Here is a 21,405-nt window from a genome sequence, read left to right on the forward strand (position 1 = left end):
CCAACTGTCAGAAAGAAGTTACAAAAGACAAAAAAAATGCAAAGCACAACGCGCTAAATTGAGCATGATGTGTCCCTGTATGGTTTGTGTTTCATGTCAACTGTTTTTGAGATTAACTGACATCCTTGCTTACAAGTTTAACTAACCCCCCTGGGATTTAAACAAAACAAAACACACAAAAGGGAAAGAGGACGGACCTGTGTGTGGGGTTCTTTTTGCAAAACAAAACAGTCGCATGCTGGACGCTAACCCCAAGCTTTACACTGTGTGTGATACGGCTGAACTGCTCCATAAGGCTCTGTCTTTAACTGCTCAAGGCACACCCTGCAAGCCGGTAAGTAAAAGCCTTTTACTCCCCCCTCCCTCCCATCCATCTCCTTTTTTATCTTTCTCTTTTGTTTGCCCCCTTTCCCTCTCTTCTCTGTCTTTCCACAGCATGTTCATCTCTGAGTATGCACGTCAGGGTCTGGCAATGGTGGTGGAGAGCTTAGGTTGTCCCAGAAGGTTCCTCCTGCCCCCACAGCAGGGTGTTGGGATGCAAAAGGAATTCATTCCATAGTCCTGATTCCCTCCTTGCTATCCCCACAGAAATCTTGGAGTGCTTGGGCCAGCCTTATACCCAACCAGTGGCACTGGGAGAAACCCAAATGTCCAAAGAGCCTTCAAAAAAGGACACTATTAATGACCTAATTGATTACCTCCCTGTGGGGGTAGCAGCAAGAAAAGCCCCTCCAGAAAACGCCACAGTAGTTGGTGTTGTCCCAGTCTGTCATTGTTCCCATGATGGAACCTCCAACTTGTTCCATTTCTCCCCTGGCCCTGTCTGAGGAGCAGCTTGGAGGTGCTGGAGTGGGCAGAGCGGGGGCCGTGGTCGTGCCTGAGGAGCTGTCCTGCTCCTGCCCTGATGCATGGCTGAGAGCTGCTCCGTGGCACGGGGCTCTGTGGTGTTTCCCATCCATCCTGACACTAGGGATTTGCTTGGGAGGTGCAGGATTTTCAGCATGGCAGGAATCAGCATGGAGGCTGCGCTGGGAAAGATTCATCTTTACCCCAAAGTGGGTGGTTTTGGGGGGTTTTCTTCCCCATGAGTGCACAGTGGGATTTTTGTTGTCTTTACTTTTTAAAGCTGGAATTGTTGAAGGGCTTTGTTGTGCTTGTTGGTCTCCTGCCCTTTTTTCTGTGGAGCATTAGGAATGATTCTGAATTTTGGTGCTTGCTGCTTTGCTGCATTACTGGTGGTGGATATTGGAAGTATCTTGGTGCTGCCCTGGTGATGGACTAGATTTCAAACACTTTAGGACTTTCTAGCCTGTTTGGGGATTTTTAAGTTTGTTTTTTGGGGTTTTTTTTTGTTTTTTTTTTTTAAACTGAGGCCTCCCTGAAACTCATGCAATGAGTGCTGGAAATGCTGGATTTTGATTTAATTCTTCTCCTTCTCTTTCTGTTCCAGGGCAGTGAAGCTGTGGCAGGAGTGATCGATCTAGGCACAGTAGAAATATTCCCTGTCTTTGGTGCCATGCAGAGAGGTCTTATAGATCAGGACACAGGCCTGGTCCTCTTGGAGGCCCAGGTGATCACCTCTGACTTAGTTGTCCCAGAGACCAGTGAGAAACTCTCCTTGGAGAAAGCTCTGGCAAGAAACATCATTGATCTCAGGGCATTCCAGGTGCTGCAGGAACTGAAGGATGCTCTCCAGCAGGTGGAAGAAGTCAGATGTGAAGGGAGGCAGCTCCTCCCTGTCGTCGCTGCCATAGAAGAGGGGAGAATCAGTGAGAGCGTTGGGCTAAAGATTCTTGAGGCTGAGTTCGTCACTGGGGGGTTTAAATTCCAGCAGGGCAGAATCAGCATGGAGGCAGCTCTGCAAGAAAGGCTCCTTCCCCCCCAGCTTCACTCCAGGCTCCTGTCTCACCTGGAAGGTGGCAAGGATTTGATTGACCCCAACACTGCTGAGAAAATCAGTCTGCCTGAGCTCCTGGACCAGTGCATCGTCCACCAAGAGACTGGGCTGAGGCTGCTCCCAGTCAAGCAGCTGGCGGGTGGGATGGTGAGCTTGAGGTCAGGCAGGGAGGTCAGCATCTTCCATGCAGTCCAGGAGGGGCTGATGGACAGGCAGGTGACCATCAGGTTGCTGGAAGCACGCCTCTTTGCTGGTGGCATTGTTGACCCCAGGACAGGACACAGGCTGACCGTGGACGAGGCTGTCAGGCACAATTTGATTGACCAGGATTTGGCATGCGCGCTTCTGATCCGGCAGCTGCAGATGGGTGGGATCATCGACACTGTCACGGGAGAGAGGCTGACCATGGATGAAGCCCTAAGGAAGGGGTTGGTAGCTCCAAGGACTGCACTGCTGGTTCTGGAATCCCTGTGGTCCTTCGCAGGGCTGCTGTGGCCAGAGACAGGCGAGATCATCCCTGTCGCAGATGCTTTGGAGCAAGGGATCCTCTCCACAGAGTTGATTGAGGAGATTCTCAGTAAGAGGCAGCTCCTTCAGGCTGTTTTTATACCAGAAACCACAGAGGTGTTGTCCTGGCAGAAGGCAGTGGAACAGGGCATCCTGGAGAGAGAGGTGGTGAAGAAGCTGAAATCAACAGCTGTACCTGATGTCATGGCCAGTGTGCAGCTCACTGGCTCTCCAAGCAGGAGCAGACATGGCCAGAGCTCCCCTGGAAGGAGCCCCACAGGTCACGAGGAGCCTCTGCTAAGGAGTGACGATGAAAGGCTGATGTTCCACTTGATGACCCACTGCTACATCAACATCCATGATGGCCAGAAGGTGCTCTTAGTGGATGCAGAGTTGAACAATCTCACCAAAGCTCTCATCCAAAGCCAAGAAAATGGATCCTGTGCACAGGTGTTGGAAGGCTTTGAGGAGACAGTGGCAGATGCAGCTCTTCAAAGCAAACCTTGCAATGGTTTGTCTTTGCAGCACCTTGAGCTTCAGTTTACTCCTTCAAAAGGTGAAAGCGAGAAGATCCTACCACCCAGAACTGCTTTAGAGAATGGGGATATGGTGATGGGACCTGAAGGTCTCCTCTTGGAGGATGCAGAGGATTTCCTGCGTGTGGAAGAGGAGGAGCAGATTTCCACTGAACAGGAGACCATCAGGAGTGAAACTGATGCTGAATTTGGAAGAGAACAGGTCACTTTTACGACAAAAGATAAACATCGAGTAAAATTATTGTTCCCAGAACTTCCCAGTGACCTTGACAGTGGATTAATCAGAGAAAGAGAGGAAATTATGATTGAGACAGAGGAAGAGTCCAAGCCTCTTGCAGTAGATGGAGTGGAAAGTCCCGAATATCAGAAGAGGGCATTGGAGAGTGGGCCAGTGGTTGTGAAAAGTGAAATCTGCATAATCATGGGTGTTCCAGAAAGTAGAGACAAACTGAAAATCATGGCAGAAAGGTCTCAGGGTGTGAGGGAACCTGAACAAGAGGCAGAAGATGTTAGAGAGGTTTATTTGCTAAAAGAGGAAGCAGTTGAAAATGGTGTGCTGGGAGGGGAGGAGGTTGTGCTCCCTGCAAGTGGAGAGGCAGCGCCAGCAGAGAGGCAGAGCAAGGACATGGAAAGGGTGTTGGAAGTGGAAGAAGGAGAGCGGGAAGAAGTGTTAGGTGATGAGGGCATTGAGGAGCCATCCCTGCCAGCCCCTGAGGAGCAGGAAGCAGAGGACACTTTGGAAAAACTCCTGTTGCAGCTCCAAAGCGGTGGCATCATCCACGAGCAGATGGGCAAGAGGCTGCTGCTGGACGAGGCGGTGGCCTCTGGAGTGATGTCCGGCCACACGGCCGTGAAGCTCATGGAAAAGATGAAGATGTTCAGTGGCTTCTTTGACTCTGAGGTGTGTGAACCCTTGACCACTGAGGACGTGATTGAAGAAGGTCTGATGGATGAGAAGCTGCTCCAGAAGGTCCTCGCACCTGACAAAGCTATAAGTGGTGTCCTTGACCCAGGCAACAACTTTGTCTACTCCGTCAAGGACGCTGCTGCCATTGGCCTTCTGGACAAGGAGACAGCGATGAGGATCTTGGAAGGGCAGGTGGTTACTGGGGGGATTGTTGACTTGAAACGTGGCAAAAAAGTGTCGGTGACTTTGGCTTCAAATCTGGGCCTCATAGAGCCAGCGAGTCAGACAGAGCTGGTCAAGCTGGAGAAGGCTTCCAAGGGGAAAGGCACTGATGAGGTGACCAGGCAGAAGCTCATTAATTTACAGGCTGAGACAAGTGGCATTGTGGATCCTGAAACCAAATGGCCTTTAACTGTGGCAGAGTCTGTTGAAAAAGGGCTCCTGGAGAAGGAAAAAGCTTTTCAGCTCTTGACCAAGCAGGTTGCTGGTGGAGGAATCATCCATCACGTGTCTGGGATGAGGCTTTCGGTGGACAACGCGATGAGACACGGTTTGATCAATCCAGATCTTTGCAAGGAGCTCAGGAAGGCTGAAAGTGTGGTCCTGCAGGACTTTGTCCATCCAGCCACAAAGGAGAAGCTGCCCTTGCCCCAGGCAGTGTCCCTGGGGCTCATTAGCCCAGAATTCCAGAGGAAGGTGCAGGAAATCCAGGCTGCGAGTGGAAGCATTCTTGATCCAGCTTCTGGCCAGAGACTAGCACTGTGTCAAGCGGTGCAGGAGGGCTTGGTGCCCCAGCAGGTGGTAGAGAAAGTCCTGTCGTCTTCAGAAATGAAGGAAGGAGTTGTAGACCCCGAAACCTGTATGATCGTTCCGTACTCAGAGCTCCTGAAGAAGTGCAAGATCGATATTGAATCCGGGCAGAGGTATCTGGAGGTGCATCCCTTCCAGGCCATCAAGGATGGGGTGACAGGGACCAAGCTGCCGTGTGCAGAGGCGGTGAGGCTGGGGAAGGTGGACCTCCTGCCCACCCTGAGGCTGCTGCAGGCACAGGCAGACAGTGGAGGGGTGGTGGAGGGCACTGTCAGCCAGAGGCTGTCCCTGAGGGCAGCTGTGGAACAAGGGATGCTGGATGAGGCCATGGCCAAAGTCATCGCCACCAACCAGCTCAGGGCTGGGGGAATTGTTGATGCCCCCAGTGGAAAAAGGTTGACTGTGAAGGAAGCTGTTGGAAAAGGACTGATTAGCCAAAAATTAGCTGTCAGTCTTCGGGATGCACAACTATCCAAAGAGAAAGTTGGTTCTGAGGTCTGCAAAGTAGAAAAAATGCAACTTTCACAGGAAAAAACAGAAAAATTATCTCCAAAAGAGGAAGGTGTCATCCTCCCTGCCAGATCTGCCAGGTCTGATGGTGCTGAGCCCAAAGCTCAACCTGAAGCTGTGAGCTATGACACAGCTCCTAGTGCAGCTGCTGCCACTGAGAAACCCCCCAAAGCACAGACAGAAAGGGAATTAAAACCCCAGGAAGCTTCAGGGGGTTGTGTCCATCCCCAGGATGAACATCATTGTCTTCATCATCCCCAGGCAAAGGCTGAGGTGACTCCAGAGCACCCCTCAGTGTTGGGGACAGCGTCTCTCCCTGAAGAGACAGTGGTGGCAGGAGCTGTGGAAAAAGAGATACCAAAAGGCAGCTCACAAGTGAGAGCAGCCTGGGGGAAGGAATCGAGGGAAGAAGTGGATGGAGGGACAGAGAAAGTAGAGAGACTGGGCTTGGAGAAGGAGCAGTTGTTCTTGGGCACAGAGGTGCTTCACAGGGAGGAGGATGGTGAGAAGAGGAGGAGGAGAGAGTTTGTAAGAGCAGAGGGAGTTGTGGCAGGTGGAGAAGGTGCAGTGGTGACTTCTGGGCAAGGAGAGAGAGTGACCAGTGTGGTCCAGGAGACACCAGCGCCCGCGAGGGAATCTGTCAGTGTGGGCCCAGGGGAGGGAGGGATGGGTCCTGCAGAGTCTGGAGAACCCCCTGAGGTTGGTGTTCCTATGGAGCCTGTGGGAGATGAGCTTACAGGGAAGAAAGCTGTCAAACACACAGAAAGAGAAACCTCTCACACAGAAGGTCCCATTGATCAGGAAAAAACAAGTGAAAGTGAGCTAAAAACTACCCAAAAACAGAAAAGCAAAAAGAAGAAATCAAAGCAGGGCAGCATTCCAGGAGACAGCGCGCAGCCCGAGAAACCTTCTGCAGAAAAGCAGCTCCTTCCTTCTCTGGTTTCCCATGAAATTCCAAGGAAAAAGGGTGAGAAGGAGCACTTTGTCTCCAGGGTGCCAGAGCCAAAACATGAATCCAGCATCGAGACTGCTGCTGGGTTGGCACGAGATACAGCCAAGCACAAGGGTGGAAAAGGAAAGAAAACAATTCCTGGGAAAGATACAGAAACCCCCAGAGCAGATCAGGTGTTTCCTGTGCCTCCCAAACAAGAGGAAGCTCGAGAGGTGGAGAAAGGTGGGATCAAGGATGGTCACGATTCCTTGGTGGCACTGAGTCTGGAGGAGGGGATGGCTCAGGAAGACACTAGGGTGGAAACCACCCGGGATGTGTCCAGCAAAGCCACCGTGGCACAGGAATTGCCCCATGACTTAATTATCAGAGAGGAACCCACAGAAGTTCAGGAAACGGCCACAGTCCTGGAGCTTGGAGAAGAGAAACAGCACGAGCAAACAGCTGAGCTCAGAGCAGACCAAGGGAGTGTCCCTGCTCCCCCAAAATCCCAAGAAGAAACCCCCCAGGAGAGGACCAAGCAGCCAGGTCCAGGTGATCGGGGTTTGCTCTTGCCTGTGATCGTGGAGGGTGAGCTGCTGGAAACCTCGAGGGAGTCCACAAGACCAGCCCAGGTCAGTGAATATTTTTTGCTATTTTGGCAATTTTTCGGAGCTATTTGTGGATGTTTGGTGCTAAATCTGTCTGAGGGCAGCTGGAATATGAGGAGTCGATGTTGCAGTATCAGCTGCAGTGTATTTGGCAAAGGAGCCGGTGATGTACAACTGGAAACACTCAGGGCGTAGTTGTGGCTTCTTTTGCTGGAGCATTACTGCTAAATGACTAACACGTACAACTCTTTGTTTGGCACTTTTGCTTCAACACCAAGAGATCTCTTGCCATTTATAAGCTTATGTTGGAAAAAGAACTGTGTCTTTTATTTTTCCTGTAGTAAGTCTTGTGGATAAGGCTGGCAAGTGGGAAGTTTGTGAGCGGGAACATTAACAAATTTCTCCCTTGGGGAAAAAAAAAAAAAAAAATAAATTATGTAACACTTTGTCTCCTTTTCTGCCTAAATTTGAAGCTTTGATTTCCTGTCTGATTCTGCAGATCAAGTTCAGCAAGAAGATGTGTCTGGAGCACGACCAGAAGCTGATATCTTATCTCTCCATGCTCCGAGATATCGAGATGAGAATCAAACGGGTGCAGCCAGTGGAGCAGAATTTGGCAGCCCTGCACGACCTGAGGCAGCAAGCAGAGGTGAGTGAGGCTGGGCCAGGCTTGGCTGGTGTTAGACAGAGGTTTCCCCCCCTCTCCCCAGCTTCCTGCACAGCCCTTGCGACCCTCCCTGCTTCTGGGAGTTTTGTCTCAGTTTTAACAGGCTTTTATATCAAACCTCATCCCTCCTCATCCATCCACCTTCTCCTTCCCGCCCAGACAACAGCCTGAGTTTGGCTGATGTGAATTTTACAGCCTGGAGAAAGGCGGGAGAGTGCTGGCAGCTGAGCAGGGCTGGAGGGTGGTGATGAGTCTTTCTAGACCCAGTGTTTGTAGCTGCCTCTCCAAAACCCCTGCTGGGTTTTGGCAGTGGGGAGGTGAAGTCACGCTGTCACGGATGTAACCATGCTGTCTTTGTCTCAGGCTCTGGGCGCTGAGCTGCAGGAGCTGAGCTTCCCAGTGAATCAGGAGCTGGATGCTGTGCAGAGGATTGTGGCAAACCCCCCTGAAGAAGTCCCTGAGCAGTTACTGAAGGCTTTGGAGAAGGATGCCAAGAACCTCCAGAAGTCTCTGAGCTCTGCAAAGGAAGTCCTGCAGTCCCGACTGCAAAACCTTTGTGGAGCGGCAGAAGCTGAAAAGGTAGAGCTGGCAACTTCTCCCCGCTGCCCCACAGGCTTCCTAAAATTCCTCCTTTAAATGATGAATTTCTGCTTCTAAGGCTAAAATCCTGGCTCATCAGGAGGCTCTTCAGGGCAGGCTCCAGGAGCTGCTGAGCTGGGTCTCTGGCACCACAGAGTCGCTGGATGACAGCGATTTCCAGCAGGCCACCGATGCCAACAGCTTGCGTCTCTGCCTGCAGCACTATAAGGTAACCATGGCAATGCCCCTAATCCTGCAGGCTGATGAACTTGCTGCCCTCTGTACAGAGAAGCTTTTAATCCTGCTTCTCTCCCAGAGCCTACCAAGGGTTTGCCCTTAGCTTGTGCTGCAGCGGGAGCCGCTGTGTTGGGTTTTCTCCAAAGTAGTTTGTTTCCATGGTACACAGCCTGGTTTGGTTGTTTGGACACGCTCTTGTGCGAATGGTGTGGTGGTGGCTGAGTGACCTGGGAAGATTCCTGTCAGGCTTTTGAGGAGAGAGCTACATCCTCTGGGAAGCGGCTCCATCACACCTGCCCCAGTCTCCGCCACCTGTAGGAGGAGCCCAGTCTCCTTGCCCGTCTTCTAGCAATAGCTTTAAAGATTATTTCCAAGTTTGGTGGTGGCACCTTGACATGGAAATCAGGGGATTGAAGGCTTTGAGAGCGGTTAGTGGCACATGGAGCTACTGTGGCCAGGTCTGGGGCATCTCCAGACCCAAGGGCAGCCCTACACACATCCAAAAAACCTCTTGGTGAGGTGCCTCCAGCACCTGCTGCAGAGGGAAGTTGGAAAAGCCCTGTGGTGAGACGCTCTCACCTCCATGCTGAGTGTTGTTTTGGGAGAGTTTGGTGTTTCTGGAATACATTTCCTGTGGCACCTGCAAATGGGAAGCAGTGCAGCACAACCCTGGCTGCAGGGTCATTTTAGGTGTTTTACCTTTTTTCTCCCGCTCAGGAGCTGAAGGAGCCCCTTGCTGACACCAAGGCCGGGCTGGACACCACTGCCTTCGACATCCAGCTCCTGATCTCAGAGCACGCCCAGGATTTAACCCCCCAGCAGAGCAGGCAGCTGCTGAAGCTGCTCAATGAGCTGCAGAAAGCCTTCAGGGACCTGTCAGAGCGTGTGACAGCACGGGTGGAGGTGCTGCAGGTCTGTCTCCAGCAAGTGGAGCAGACAGAGCAGGTGAAGGTTGTGAGACATCTCCTCCCTGGCTGCCCTTTCCTCGCTGAAGCGCTTCCCAGCCACAGGAACAGGCGCTGAGGCACCTCAAATTTGGGATTTCCTGTGCATGCCACTCCCACTTCAGGAGTTCTCACTGCACATCATGAACTTCCTCTGAAAGTTTTTCTTCCAACCAGGCAGAAGGTGGCTTTGCTCCCAAAATATGGAGCCCTGCCGAGGTCTGGGTAGCAGTTCTCTGCTAAATATGGAATTGTTTGGGGCTGGGTAGGATAAACCCTGTAATCAGCCCTGACATCCCTGTGCAGAGGGTCCACCACGGACGCCCAACAGTTTTAATGACTTATTTCCACTGCACAAATCAGGCATTGTTGTCCCAGGGAAACAGCTGGCAAGGACAAAAACAAGTCCTCAGGTCTCTGCTGCACCGCCTGCAGCACCCCAACACTGCATGGATCCTCCATCCAAGGCAGGATTAATGTGGTTTTTTTATTAACAATTGCTCTCTGTAACTCTTGCCTGTCCTCTCTGGAGTGTGTGTGTGTATTAACCACTTTGCTTTGCCTTTTCAGATTGAGTGTGCACCCATCCTAACCCAGGAAGAATTCGCTTTGCAGCTGAGGAGCTCTTAAGAAGGCTCTTTCAATTTGCTTCTGTTGTTTTATCTTATGACTGGGAGAAACAGGCACAGTGTTTTGCACAAGTTTGTACATCACCTTGCTGAAATGCGCAGTGAAAAACTCAAAAACCTTGTATCCCCCCTGGCAGAGGGCAACAGGGGTGTCGCAGGGACTCTCAGGTCACATCATGCTCAATTGCTCAAGCAGGCGCTTCTGTGTTGTGCTCTGGCAGCAAAAAGAGGAGCTGGATCAGCTACAGAACCACTTCCCCTCTCCAGGGCTCCCTTTCCAACCTCAAATCATTTAAAAAATCCCTTGTTTGGGGTTTTCTGGGGCTCCACAGTGGCGCTGCCTGACCCGGGTCATGGTTGCCTCTCATTCAGTGAGTTTCTGCTGCTGTTTTATTGTTCGTAAGGTGGAGTGGAAAAAGCACAGGAACTCGTGGCTGAGTTTTCCTGGGAGAGCAGTGCAGCTCCACCTTGGCCTCCTCAGAGAGAAACCTCAAATGGTGGCAAAGGCGCCGCCAGCTCGGCAGGGATGCAGCTCCTGCTGCCGGACAGGGAGCGCCTGGAGAGCCACAAAGTTTTCTGTGCTGCATCCTCCCCTCCAGGCGCTGCTCCAGCTTTAACCTCACCTTGCCTTTCAGCAGCGTGAGAGGAGGTGCAGGCCTGGTAGTGACTGCCCCCTGTCCCCTTTGCTGTGCCCGCAGACGCTGCAGGAGCAACAGGCAGCCCGGGCACAGAGCCTGGCCGAGCTGAGCCGCTGGCTGCGCCAGGCAGAGGACACACTGGCAGAGCAGCAGAGGGCAGAAGGGGACCTGCCTGCCTTGCAGCAGAGGCAGAGCGATGTTAAGGTCAGTGATATTTAAAAGTCGGGGGGCAGAGGAGGTGGAGCAGCTTCACCTCCGGAGTGCCCAGAGCCTCACAGCATCGTCCACGCAGGAGCTGCAGAGGAACATGCACAGCAGAGCCGCCTCTTTTGCCAGTGTTCTGAAGAGCACAGAGCAGTTTTTGGAGGAGAACAAGGCCAAGCTGGAGCCCGGGGAACTGGCAGCACTGCAGCAGGACCTGCAGCATGCCAAGGAGCAGTACCAGTCCCTGCAGGAGAGGACAGAGGTGGCCCAGAAGGAGCTGGAGAGCGCTGTGGCTGCTGCAGTGCAGCAGCAGACCGAGAAGGTAATGTGCCAGGAGCTGTGGAGCCTCCAGGCTTTGCTTGAGGGGGACTGTGAGGTCCTGGCAGCCGTCTGGGTGATGCAGCACAAAACAATTTGTGGTTCCTTCCTGGGTGTTCCCCGGACAAGGTTTCCTCCAGATATTTCTGTCATTAAACGCCTTGGAAGCTGTGGCCAGGGATGAGCTGGTTGTGCAGGGAATGGGGGAGGAAAAGGTCCCGTACTGTGCCTTTGGGGTTACCCTTAGTGGATGAGGGTGAGGATGACCCTTGTCAATCATAGCCCAGCCCTTTTGGCATAGGGACCCAGGGTTGTATCAGGATCAGAAATTCAATGTAGCACGGAAGGCTGAGGTTTTCACAGCTCTTTGCGCCTTCCAGAGAGTCACAAAGGGGTCTGGGAGTGTCTCAGGCATTTGCTAGGGCTGGGAAACTCCTCGGGTTTTCTTTTTTTTTTCCTTCTGCTGATTTTTGTCTCCCTCCCCCATGCAGCAGTTTGCTGAACATGCAAGAGCCGGGTCATTCTTATCTGGACCCCTTGTACTTTCAGGTGAAAGCTGCCAAAGAGCTGGAGGAGAACAGCAATAAGATCGATTCCCTTTTGAACTGGGTAGCATCGCTGGAGCAGAAGGGAGGGCTCCCAGAGTACAGACCACACCCTGTCAATCAAGGGACAGGGACACAAGCAGGAAAAAGCACTGGGGATGTCCCTGATGGCCATGTTGTGGGCGCAGACAGTGCTGCTGAGAGCCTGGACGAGCAGTACGAGACGCTGAAGGTCAGCAGTGACACCTCATACCACCCAAAGCCTCCTGCCCCACGCCCTGACCCTGGTGTCAGCTGGGTCTGGCCTCTGAAACACGTGATTCTTCGTGCGGGAGACTCAGGAAGGCCCTTCCCGGCTTCCTGCAGGAGATGCAGAATGTGTGGTGGATGTGTGCCATGGCAAAGTGTAATCACCTTTGCTCCCTGGATCTTGCAGGTGCAGCACCAGGAGCTGCTGTCCCAGCAGCAGGACGTCATCCTGGCCACGCAGTCAGCACAGGCTTTCCTGGACAAGCACGGCCACAGCCTGGCCCGGGAGGATCGGGGGGGAGCGGCTTGCAGGCACAGCTGACCGAGCTGAAGGATCAGTACTCGGCGTCGCTGTCACGGTCGGAGGCGCAGCTGAAGCGGGGTGCAGCTCCTGCGGGATGAGCTCCAGAAGTTCCTGCGGGACCACAGCGAGTTCCAGGCCTGGCTGGAGCAGGCAGAGCAGGACCTGGAGGGGATGTACAAAGGGGACAGTGACCCTGCCTCCCTCAAGGAGCTGCTGCGGCACCAGGGGAGCTTCTCGGAGGATGTGATCTCCCACAAGGGCGACCTGCGCTTCGTCACCATGTCGGGGCAGAAGCTTCTGGATGGGGATGCTGAGGATGCTGAGTCCCAGCTGTTGATGTCCAGGAGTGTGGTCAGGAGCAAGCTGGAGGATGCCACGCAGAGATACACCACGCTGCACTCCAAGGTATGGGAAGGGCTGCGAGCTGAACCCTGAGTGCTTTTTTCCTCCTGTGCAGCAATGGCAGAGGGATATTTGTCCCAGCTGCCTGCCTGGACTTCCAGAACATCTGTAGATTGTAGGACAAGGATTGACTTCTTCAGGGCTTGGGCAACACCCTTGTCTTGCTGTTGGTATGCATGTTACCTCTGGTAATTCATTTAGCCTTTGACAAGATTGATTTTTTTAAAATTGTTTTTCCTTTCTTGCTGATTTCTGTACCTTTTCTCATGGGTTGCTCAGCGCTTGTGTGCATCCCTGTCACCTCTCGTTGCTCCTTTGTAGTGCTCCAAGCTGGGCTCCCACCTGAGCACCTTGCTGGATCACTACCAGCAGTTCCAGGAGGTGGCAGAGTCTCTCAGGATGTGGCTGCAGGAGAGTGAAGCTGCCCTCGGGAAGCTGCTCTCAGAGACGGTTTCATCAGATCTGGCCATGCTGCAGAAGCAACTCGCCAGCACCAAGGTACAGGGACCTTGAGGGATTTCCTGGGAAGTGCTGGAGCCTGGATGGGAATTCGGCTACTCGGAGCAGTCAGCAGCAGGGAGGAGAACTTGACCCATTGGGGTTTTTTTGGGGGTTGAGGGCAAAGCTGCACCTGTAGCAGGTTCCAGTGCTGCAGGTCAGGTGGGGTCAAACTTCTGGGAGAGTAAGGACCAGGGGCTGCAGGCACAGACAGCCCAGAGGAACACAGAGGGGCACGTTCCTCCCCCATGAGGGGGGACAGCCCAAACCCTCTGATCCAGCTCTGCCTGCAGTGTGGGGGTAGATTTTTCCATCATTTCTGAACGATTCAGTGACGAAGTGCAGAGGATGCCTCAGAGGGTGGAAATGGAGCCCTGAGCTCCATGAGTGTGGGAATCCTGCCTGGGACCCATCTCTGATTTTGTCTTGTCTTGTGTGCAAACAGCAACTGCAGGGAGACCTGGCTGAGCACCAGGTGCCAGTGGAGAAGCTCCAGAAAGGAGCTCGGACTCTGCTGGACATCCGAGGGGAGCCGGCCCCAGACCATGGCCACATTCAGGAAACCACAGGTACAAAGCAAAGCAGTGTTGGCAGGGAGGGTTGGGAAGAGTGAGAACAAGCCAGAGCAGGCAAAGATAAGTCACTTTTTGGGGAATTTGGGGGTAATCACCTGGCAGTGCATCCTCAGGGTTTGTGTTTGCGTGTGGGGGGGGATGTGGCCGCTTGTGTTGCATCTCCTGTCTCACTGCTGAGTTTGGGGACAGGGATTTGTCATCACTGAGAGTTTTGGGGGACCAGAGGTGACCCTGGCTGCTCTCTGAGCACCTGGAGCTCTGTGCCACTGAGTGTCCTGTGCGCTGAACCCTGCAGATGCCATCATGAGCCGCTTCCAGAGCCTCTCCCAGCAGATGTCCGAGCGCTCGGACCTGCTGCAGAAATCCATCGCCCAGTCCCAGAGCGTCCAGGAGAGCCTGGAGAGCCTCCTCCAGTCGGTGGCTGAGATTGAGAAGAACCTGGAGAAGGACCAGCCAGCCGTGCTCTCCTCTGCCTCCATCCAGGACTCTCTTGCCACAAGTGTGGTAAGGCTGGGCCCGGCTCCTTCACCCCAAACACCCCAGAGCAGCACCTGCACCACGCAGGGCTTGGTGAGGTTTTAACTACTGAGTTCTGAAAGCACCAAAAAAAAATCCTAAAAAGGAATATGAGCAGAACCTTTTTATTTTCATAGAATCACTGAATGGTTTGGGTGGGAAGGAACCTTAAATACCATCTAACTCCAAAGCCCTGCCATAAGCAGGGACACCTTGCACTGGATTAGGTTGCTCAGGGCTCTGTACAATCTGGCCTTGGACATTTCCAAAGATGGGGAAGCTCCAGCATCTCTGGCCAAACTGTGCAAGGATCACAGACTTGTTGAAAACCTCATTTTTTCTTTGCTAACAAGATTTCAGACACCTGGAAGAGCAGAGCACGTTGGCCAGATCAGAAAGGAAGGGAAAACTGGGATATAAAACTATTTTTTCTGAACTCTGGTTGTGTCAAAGCACCTGCTGCTGCTCCCAAGGGAAGCCTGGTGAGTTCTGCTCAAGAACCTTCCTTAAAAAGCCCTCACTGTCCTCATGTGCTCCCCACAGAAGCTGAAGCAGGACATTGCCCGGCAGAAGAGCTGCCTGGAAGCCACCCAGGAGATGGTGACACAGTTCATGGAGGCCACCGACAGCCCCGCGGCCTCTGCCCTGCAGGACAAGCTGGCCCAGGTGACAGAGCACTTTGGGAGGCTGTGCCAGCAGCAGCAGGAGCGGGAGAACACCCTCAAGGGCCTCCTCCCCAAGGTGGAGCAGTACGAGCAGCTCTCGGAGAAGCTGCAGCAGTTCATGGAGAGCAGCACGCGGGTGTTGGCGTCTGGGAACCAGCCAGACCGGGACATCGCTCACTTCTCCCAGCACATCCAGGTGAGGCACTGGCAGGGGGGGTTCTGCCTGCACCAGGTGTCTGAGGCAGGGTCCAGGCTGTCAAGGTCCAGCTGTGGGAGAAGGGATTTCATTTCCCAGGAGCCAGGGTGGTTTTCAGATGGGATCTGTGGACAGGCCTTTAGGATCCAGTCCAAATGTAGCAGGATTTTACTGGTTAAAGACTCCATGGGGTTAAATCAGCAAAGTACCCTGTGCTGGCAGTGAGGTCAGTGCAGGATGTAACCTTGGAGGTCTTCGAGCCAGAGAATCCTGGAATGGTTTGGGTTGGAGAGATCATCTTATTCCAAGCCCCCCGCAAGGGACAGGGACACTTTCAACTAGACCAGGTTGCTCAGGGTTGCCTTGGACACTTTCAGGGATGCTGTGGACCATGGTGACTGTGCAGGATTCCTCCCTCTGGCTTCCACAAATGTTCTGTTACAGAGGGTCCTTCATCCACAGCCTCAGAAATGCTGGAAGATAACATGAAATCAGACACCTGTGCTGTAGGAGGGCTTGATTTTGCTTGATCTAGAGCCCGTCGTCCCATCCCATCCCAGTCACCAGCACTGGGGAAAGTGAGATTTGCCCCTGCAGCTGCTCAAAGTATTTGCTGAGCTGAAGGAGCAGATGGCAGTGAGCTGTGCCCAACATTTGGCACTGGTGCCGTGCGTGGCACTGCCCGCAGAGGGTCTCTCCAGGACGTGGGACTGTCTGATTCATCCCCTCTGCTGCTGAGGAACATGGTCAGCATCACCCTTTGCCCTTGGCAGGAGCTGAATTCAGAGATGAGGCAGCACCAGGAGGACCTGGTCACCCTGGAGCACCTGGCTGAGGAGCTGAGCTCCTGTGGCTTCACCCCCAGCACCTTCCAGCAGCAGGAGAAGCTGCAGGGCCTGAAGAAAGATTTCCTGCAGCTACAAAAGGAGGCAAAAGACAGGTGAGTCCCAGGGAGGGGAGCTTGGGGGTGGCTTCATGGTCTGAGCAAGACCCTGTGGAGATCTCCTTTCCAAGGAGAGGGGGGCACAAGCCAATTCTTCCTGCCACCCTCCTCCCACGCCAGGATCCTGAGGCAGCTCTGCTCCAGCTGACGCTTTAAAAAAAGCCTTGGCTGGGGGCGTTGTGAAAAATTCCTGGTGCTGCAGCAGGAGCCAGTGCTCTGCATTTCCCAGCTCCCGGCGTGTGGGCTGCCACAGCTCCATCCCAGAGCATCCTGCTGGGTGCTTGGGAGCGAGGTGACAGCGGAGCAGCCTGTTCCTGGAGTGCCCTGAAATGGAGATAAAGGGGAGCTTGAGCAGGGTCAGAGCAACAGCATCCCCAGGAGTCACACCTCTCCAGCTGTATCTCCCAAATCCCTGCAGAATGCAGGGAAGGTGGTGGGGAAAAGCAGGTGAAAGTCCCAATAATCCCCAGTAATTCAGCACTGTGCAGGCTGCTCGCAGCTGTGGCCAGCAAAGATGAGCCAGAGGGGCCCGTGACTCCCATCCAGGGGCTGCCTTGCTCCTCCAGGATCAGCTGAATGGATGGATCTGTGGCCAGGGAGGAGGGGCAGCGCAGCCTGGGCTCTCTGCCCCCCGGATGCAGGTTCCTGGGGGGACACAGCATGAATGAGCCCTGTCTTCCCAAAAGCATCGCTTTTCCCAGGACAAAGAGCCTGGGCAGGTTGGCAGTGGTGGTCCCATGGCTGTTGGCCACCACTGGGGTGCCCAAAAGTGGCACCAGCCAGGATTTGAGGGGGTCAGGAGCAGTGAGGGGCTGGCACTGGGTGCACCCCGTTTTGTGCTGTTCCCAGGCTAATAATAATAATAATAATAATAATAATAATAATAATAATTTTTAAAAGGGCTCCTAGAGACACAACCATGCTGCATTCAGGAGGGGGTAATTGCAAGGCAGAGCACGAGCTCTCACTCTCCAAAATCTTTTCACTCCCAGAGAAAAGGATGCATCATCCTGCCAGGAGCAACTGGATGAGTTTCGGAATTTGGTTAGCACCGTGAGGAAGTGGCTGAGGGAGAGCGAAGGCAAAATTCCACCTGCTGAGACCTCCCTGGGCACCCAGGAGCTGCAGCAGCACAGGCAGCAGATCCAGGTGGGCCAAGGGAGCTGGAATCAAACTGGGAAAGCCTTGAAATGTTGAAATGTGAAACAAATCTCAGGAAGTAGAGGCTCGGGAAGTGGTTTATGATCTCAGGAATCCTCAGCGTGCATCCAGTGGCTTGCAGAGCAGGGAGCAGTTGTGAGAGTTTTCTTGGGCACTGCCTAGTTTCCTGTCACTCCTTGTGCCTGCTCTGGGTGGGATTTGGGAGTGGGAGACCCGAGCGCACTGTTTTTTTCCCAGTGTTTCCTGTGGCAGGTGTGAAAGGTGGCCTCCTGTCACCCGAGCCCCCGCTGCTCAGGGATGTGATAAACTGGGATGTGCCCAGGGTTTGACTCAGAGGCAGAGCAGCTCTGTTGAGTCACCCGCAGCCCTCACACCCTGCGGTGGGATTGGGCTCATCCAGGCTGGGCTCCGCAGGGAGGGGGTGGAGGGATGTCCCCGGAATGGTGGGAGGGAGAAGCGTTCCTTCAGCTGACCCATTCCCAGTTGGGAAGAGCTTTTCGCTGTTTGATTCCCCCCTGGCAAGAACAGATGTGTCACACCCACGTCCCCCCGTGCAGCCGTGAGCTGGTTCCCTGGGTGCTGTGTCTTGGTGTCACCGTGTCATCAGAGGGGACAGGCAAGGAGAGAAGGGCTGTGGCCAGGCAGCTGTGGCCTCCACTCCCAAACTTTGCTTTTGAGCAGGATCTCCTGGAGGAATGGAAGGGGAAGGGGCCCCAGGTGGAGGAGATTGGCCGCAGAGGGACCCTCCTGGAGAACCTGATTGTGGAGATTACAGCCCCCAACACCCCGCCCAAGGCAGGTGAGCTGTGGCCAGTGCTCCTGTGGACAACTCTGCTCTCACCACTGTGTCTTCTCTGAGCCTGCCTCGAGCAAAAAAAGGGGTATTTTCCCCCTTTAACCAGATTCAGAGGGCCTCTGATGATCTGAGTATTATGGGGCTCAGCCCAGTGATTGAGTCGCCGGTGCTCATTGCTTTAATGTATCATCCTAACTTGGCTTAATTAACTGTAGCCTAACGAGCTCTGCATTGCCCTGCGTTTGCTGTGGGGACACATATCACTCTCTAACAGAGCTTGGGAGCTCATGGAAGTGGCTCCTGCTCTCTCCTGGTGATGTTCTTCAGCCTCCCAAGGGCTGGAGTCGTTTTAATCAACCTCCAGCATTTGGGTTTCATATCTGGATGACATTTGGGGCTGCAACAGGCAGATGTGATTTACTGGTCTCTCTTTTGGCTTCAAGTCTGTGAGGCAATGAAATTATGTCTGGTTCGTTTGGAAACCAGCTCAAGGATGTCTTCCAGCTTGTGAGAACAAGTCCCTGGACTCTCATCACTGATGGGAATTTACAGGAATTTACAGTCTGGATATGTTTGTTAGGATTAAGTTCCTGTGCAGTTTTTTGGGAAACCATCAGGAGAAGTGAGGAGAGGCTTGTGGGTGATGAAAGGTGCAGCTCCCAATGTCCATGCAAGCTTTAAATACATGGGTAAAAAAGAGGGACTTGCCTGAAAATGTCCATCTCCCTTTGGTTGTGACATCTGGTGTCCAGAGGAGGGACACTGGTGAATCCTGTGTCTCTGGGCAAAGAGAGCATGAACACAGGACTAGTTTGAATAGTTTCATTCCATAAAAAAAGGAGGATAATGGGAAATTAAATCCCTTCAGGGAAGGCATTCAGCAGTTTTATTGGGTATAATTCACAAAATCATGCTCAGGGTAGCAACTTCCCAGGCGTGGCGAGACACCTGTGGTCCCCAGTATTGCAGCCCATGCAGGAGCCACAATTATCCCTGCTCTCTGGGTATTGTTGGGATGCTGGGAGAGCTGCCCATCTCCAGAAGTTTCAGAAGCTCCAGAAAGGCAGGAGCAGCTCCAGGAATGTTAGGGAAGCAGGATGAGAGATAAAGGGACTCCAAACCAAATTAATGTCCAGTGCTGGGCAGGTGGGCGGTGGAGACGCTGCATCGATGCTTGGTGGTTCCTGTCATGCAGCAGCCATTCATCACTTGCTGTTTGCATCCCTAACGGTTCTGTCTTGTCCCTCTTGCCCTCTTGTCCCTGTCCCCTCTGCCCAGGTGCCACTCTGCCCACTCCAGGAGGCTCAGGAGGCAGCGTGAACGGATACCACACGTGCAAAGGTGAGCTTGCTGTCAACATCGCTGAGCCATCCCCCTGTCCCCTTTTTGTCCATGCATTTCCATTCCCTGGAAATGCAAACCTCAATGTGACACCGTCAGCATCCCAGTAGAAGGGAAATGAGCTTGGCAATGGGTTGGGAATTCTCAGCTGCTGTGATGGAGGGTGGAGGTTGGGCTGAAGGACGGAGGGGGCAGCCTTGGGGAGTGACAGCACCCTGACACCTCGTCAGGTAGTGTTAGGAGCTGATAATGGAAGATCATTTTAAGGCCTGCTATTAAATTTATTGGTCCTGTGGGATTATAACAACATCCAACCGTCCAGTTTGAAGAGCAATTTTAATTATTGCCCGTTATCTGCTGTTAGTTCACCAGTTCAGTGAGGTAATAAGTGCATAAAAATGGCTTCAGATCTTGGTGCCAAATTATTTAACCTTGTATTAGCAGAGGTTTTATGAAGAGGGGGCTCAGTTTGCATCAAGCTCACAGAGAGCTTTGTTTGTAAACTGTCTAAGAGCACAGGGGGGACAAGTGGAAAATGCCCTGTGGCAGGAGAGGTGAGGGTGATGCGACGTCGCTCCGCAGGCGGGGTATACAGAGAGTGGCCTCCTGCTCCTCATCTCGGCTGTCTGTGGCTGCCTGGGGCTGGGTTAGAACCTGACAGTCTGAGGTGGAGAACGTGGGCAGTGGTGCTCACCCTGGGCTGGTTTTTTGGGTGCAGACCTGACAGAGATCCAGTGCGACGTGTCGGACGTGAGCCGGCGGTACCAGACGCTGGGCATGGCGCTGCGGGAGCGCCAGCAGCAGCTCTCGGCCATGCTGGACAGGATGCAGGAGGTGCAGGAGGAGGCCAGCTCCATGCTCAAGTGGCTGGAGTCCAAGGAACAGACGCTGTCCGAGCTGGAAGCCTCCTCCTCACCCACCAAGACAGAGACGATGAGAGCTCAGGCTGAGCACAACAAGGTGAACTTCTCTTCCCAACTTTCTGGGGTCGCAGGATCACAAAGTGGCCCTTAAAGATTGTCCAGTTCCACCCCTCTGCCATGCATCTCCCAAAGATGGGCTTTATTGCACAGAATTAGCCACAAGGGCTTGCCCTGAGTTAAAGAAGGGCATTCCCAGATCAGGAATTCCAGGCAGATCCATGGAGCAGCAGCCCAGAGTTCCCCTTTGCTTTTAGACCTGTTGATGTCAGGCTGAGGGGAAAAGATTATTTGGAGCACTTGCTACTGGATCACTCCAGCTCCTCCTGAAAAGCAATTCCCAGCCTTTCCCTGCCCTTGCAGCCAAGTTAGCTCACAATATTGCTAAAAAATTGATTTAATTAAAGAGCAAAGAACACAAATTATCCAGCTCCAGCTTGTGGCTGCTGCTTCATTCCTACTCAGTGATTTTTTTGCCCTGTGTCTGATGAAGGTCAAATCATTCTTTTTCAGGCATTTCTTGCTGAACTGGAACAGAATTCTGGGAAGATCCAGAAGGTAAAGGAAGCACTTTCTGGCTTGCTGGAAAAATATCCAGAATCCCCAGAAGCAATGAACTGGAAGAAGATGCAGGAGGACCTGAGTAAGTGCCTGAAGCATTAATGAGGCTTCTGTCTCCAAGCATCATGTTAGACGTGGTTCAAGAGTGTGGGGCGATCCCAAAGTCACGCTAGAGCAGAGTCACTTCTAATTAAAATTCAGTAAACAGCAAACCTGTCTCTGAGCTGTCTGGTGTGGAAGGTGTTCCTGAGATGAGCACTGTCGTGATTAATGAAATCTCTGTGATGGATGTGGATTTTAAAGGATTGCCGCCTTAAATTGCTTCTTTAAAAAAAAAAAGGGGGGAGGGGGGGAAATGTGTTAGCAGCACAGGTTGATTATTTTGATTAAAAGCTTCACTGCTTGATATAAAATTCTAGTCATTAGTGAGGCTGTCCTAGGTAATTGAGTGTTGACTAAACAAGGCTGTGTGTTCAAAAAGAAGCCCAGAGATTCCCTTCTTTGAAGGAGCAGGAGCACGTTGACGCCATCCAGGGGATCCGAGTGTGCTGTGTGAGGAGGGGTACACATGAGAGTATCCTCATTTATCAGGCCAGGAATGTGAGGTGGCTCACCCAGGGTCATCCCAGCTCATGGTGGTAGTGACTAGAGCGCAGAAAGCCTGCTTGCAAGGTTTTCTTCTAGGAGCTTCCAGACCATGCAGCCACTATACTTGGGTGATGGCTTATTAGATGGAGAGTGGATAGAGCCATGCTAGTTTTGTTAGAAAACAGAGATTCCCCCAAACCTTGGGGAGGGGAAAATAACCTTG

The 21,405-nt window shown here is 52.9% G+C and overlaps 1 protein-coding gene across 1 annotated transcript in view; it reads left to right on the plus strand.

The window, feature by feature from the left end:
• MACF1 (microtubule actin crosslinking factor 1) overlaps positions 1 to 21,405 on the plus strand; it is a 129,993-nt gene that overhangs the window by 54,323 nt on the left and 54,265 nt on the right. Inside the window, 21 exon segments of the mRNA XM_058423538.1 lie at positions 1,451 to 6,730; positions 7,206 to 7,355; positions 7,737 to 7,952; positions 8,032 to 8,181; positions 8,907 to 9,134; positions 10,398 to 10,604; positions 10,693 to 10,926; positions 11,472 to 11,699; positions 11,904 to 12,011; positions 12,014 to 12,097; positions 12,099 to 12,425; positions 12,744 to 12,920; positions 13,366 to 13,489; positions 13,791 to 13,999; positions 14,555 to 14,872; positions 15,646 to 15,812; positions 16,808 to 16,964; positions 17,658 to 17,775; positions 19,051 to 19,113; positions 19,832 to 20,073; positions 20,547 to 20,676. Coding sequence (XP_058279521.1) covers positions 1,451 to 6,730; positions 7,206 to 7,355; positions 7,737 to 7,952; positions 8,032 to 8,181; positions 8,907 to 9,134; positions 10,398 to 10,604; positions 10,693 to 10,926; positions 11,472 to 11,699; positions 11,904 to 12,011; positions 12,014 to 12,097; positions 12,099 to 12,425; positions 12,744 to 12,920; positions 13,366 to 13,489; positions 13,791 to 13,999; positions 14,555 to 14,872; positions 15,646 to 15,812; positions 16,808 to 16,964; positions 17,658 to 17,775; positions 19,051 to 19,113; positions 19,832 to 20,073; positions 20,547 to 20,676 — 8,917 coding nt within the window.

Source organism: Hirundo rustica, chromosome 25 (genome assembly GCF_015227805.2).
Source record: "Hirundo rustica isolate bHirRus1 chromosome 25, bHirRus1.pri.v3, whole genome shotgun sequence".
In the NCBI taxonomy this organism is placed as follows: domain Eukaryota; kingdom Metazoa; phylum Chordata; class Aves; order Passeriformes; family Hirundinidae; genus Hirundo; species Hirundo rustica.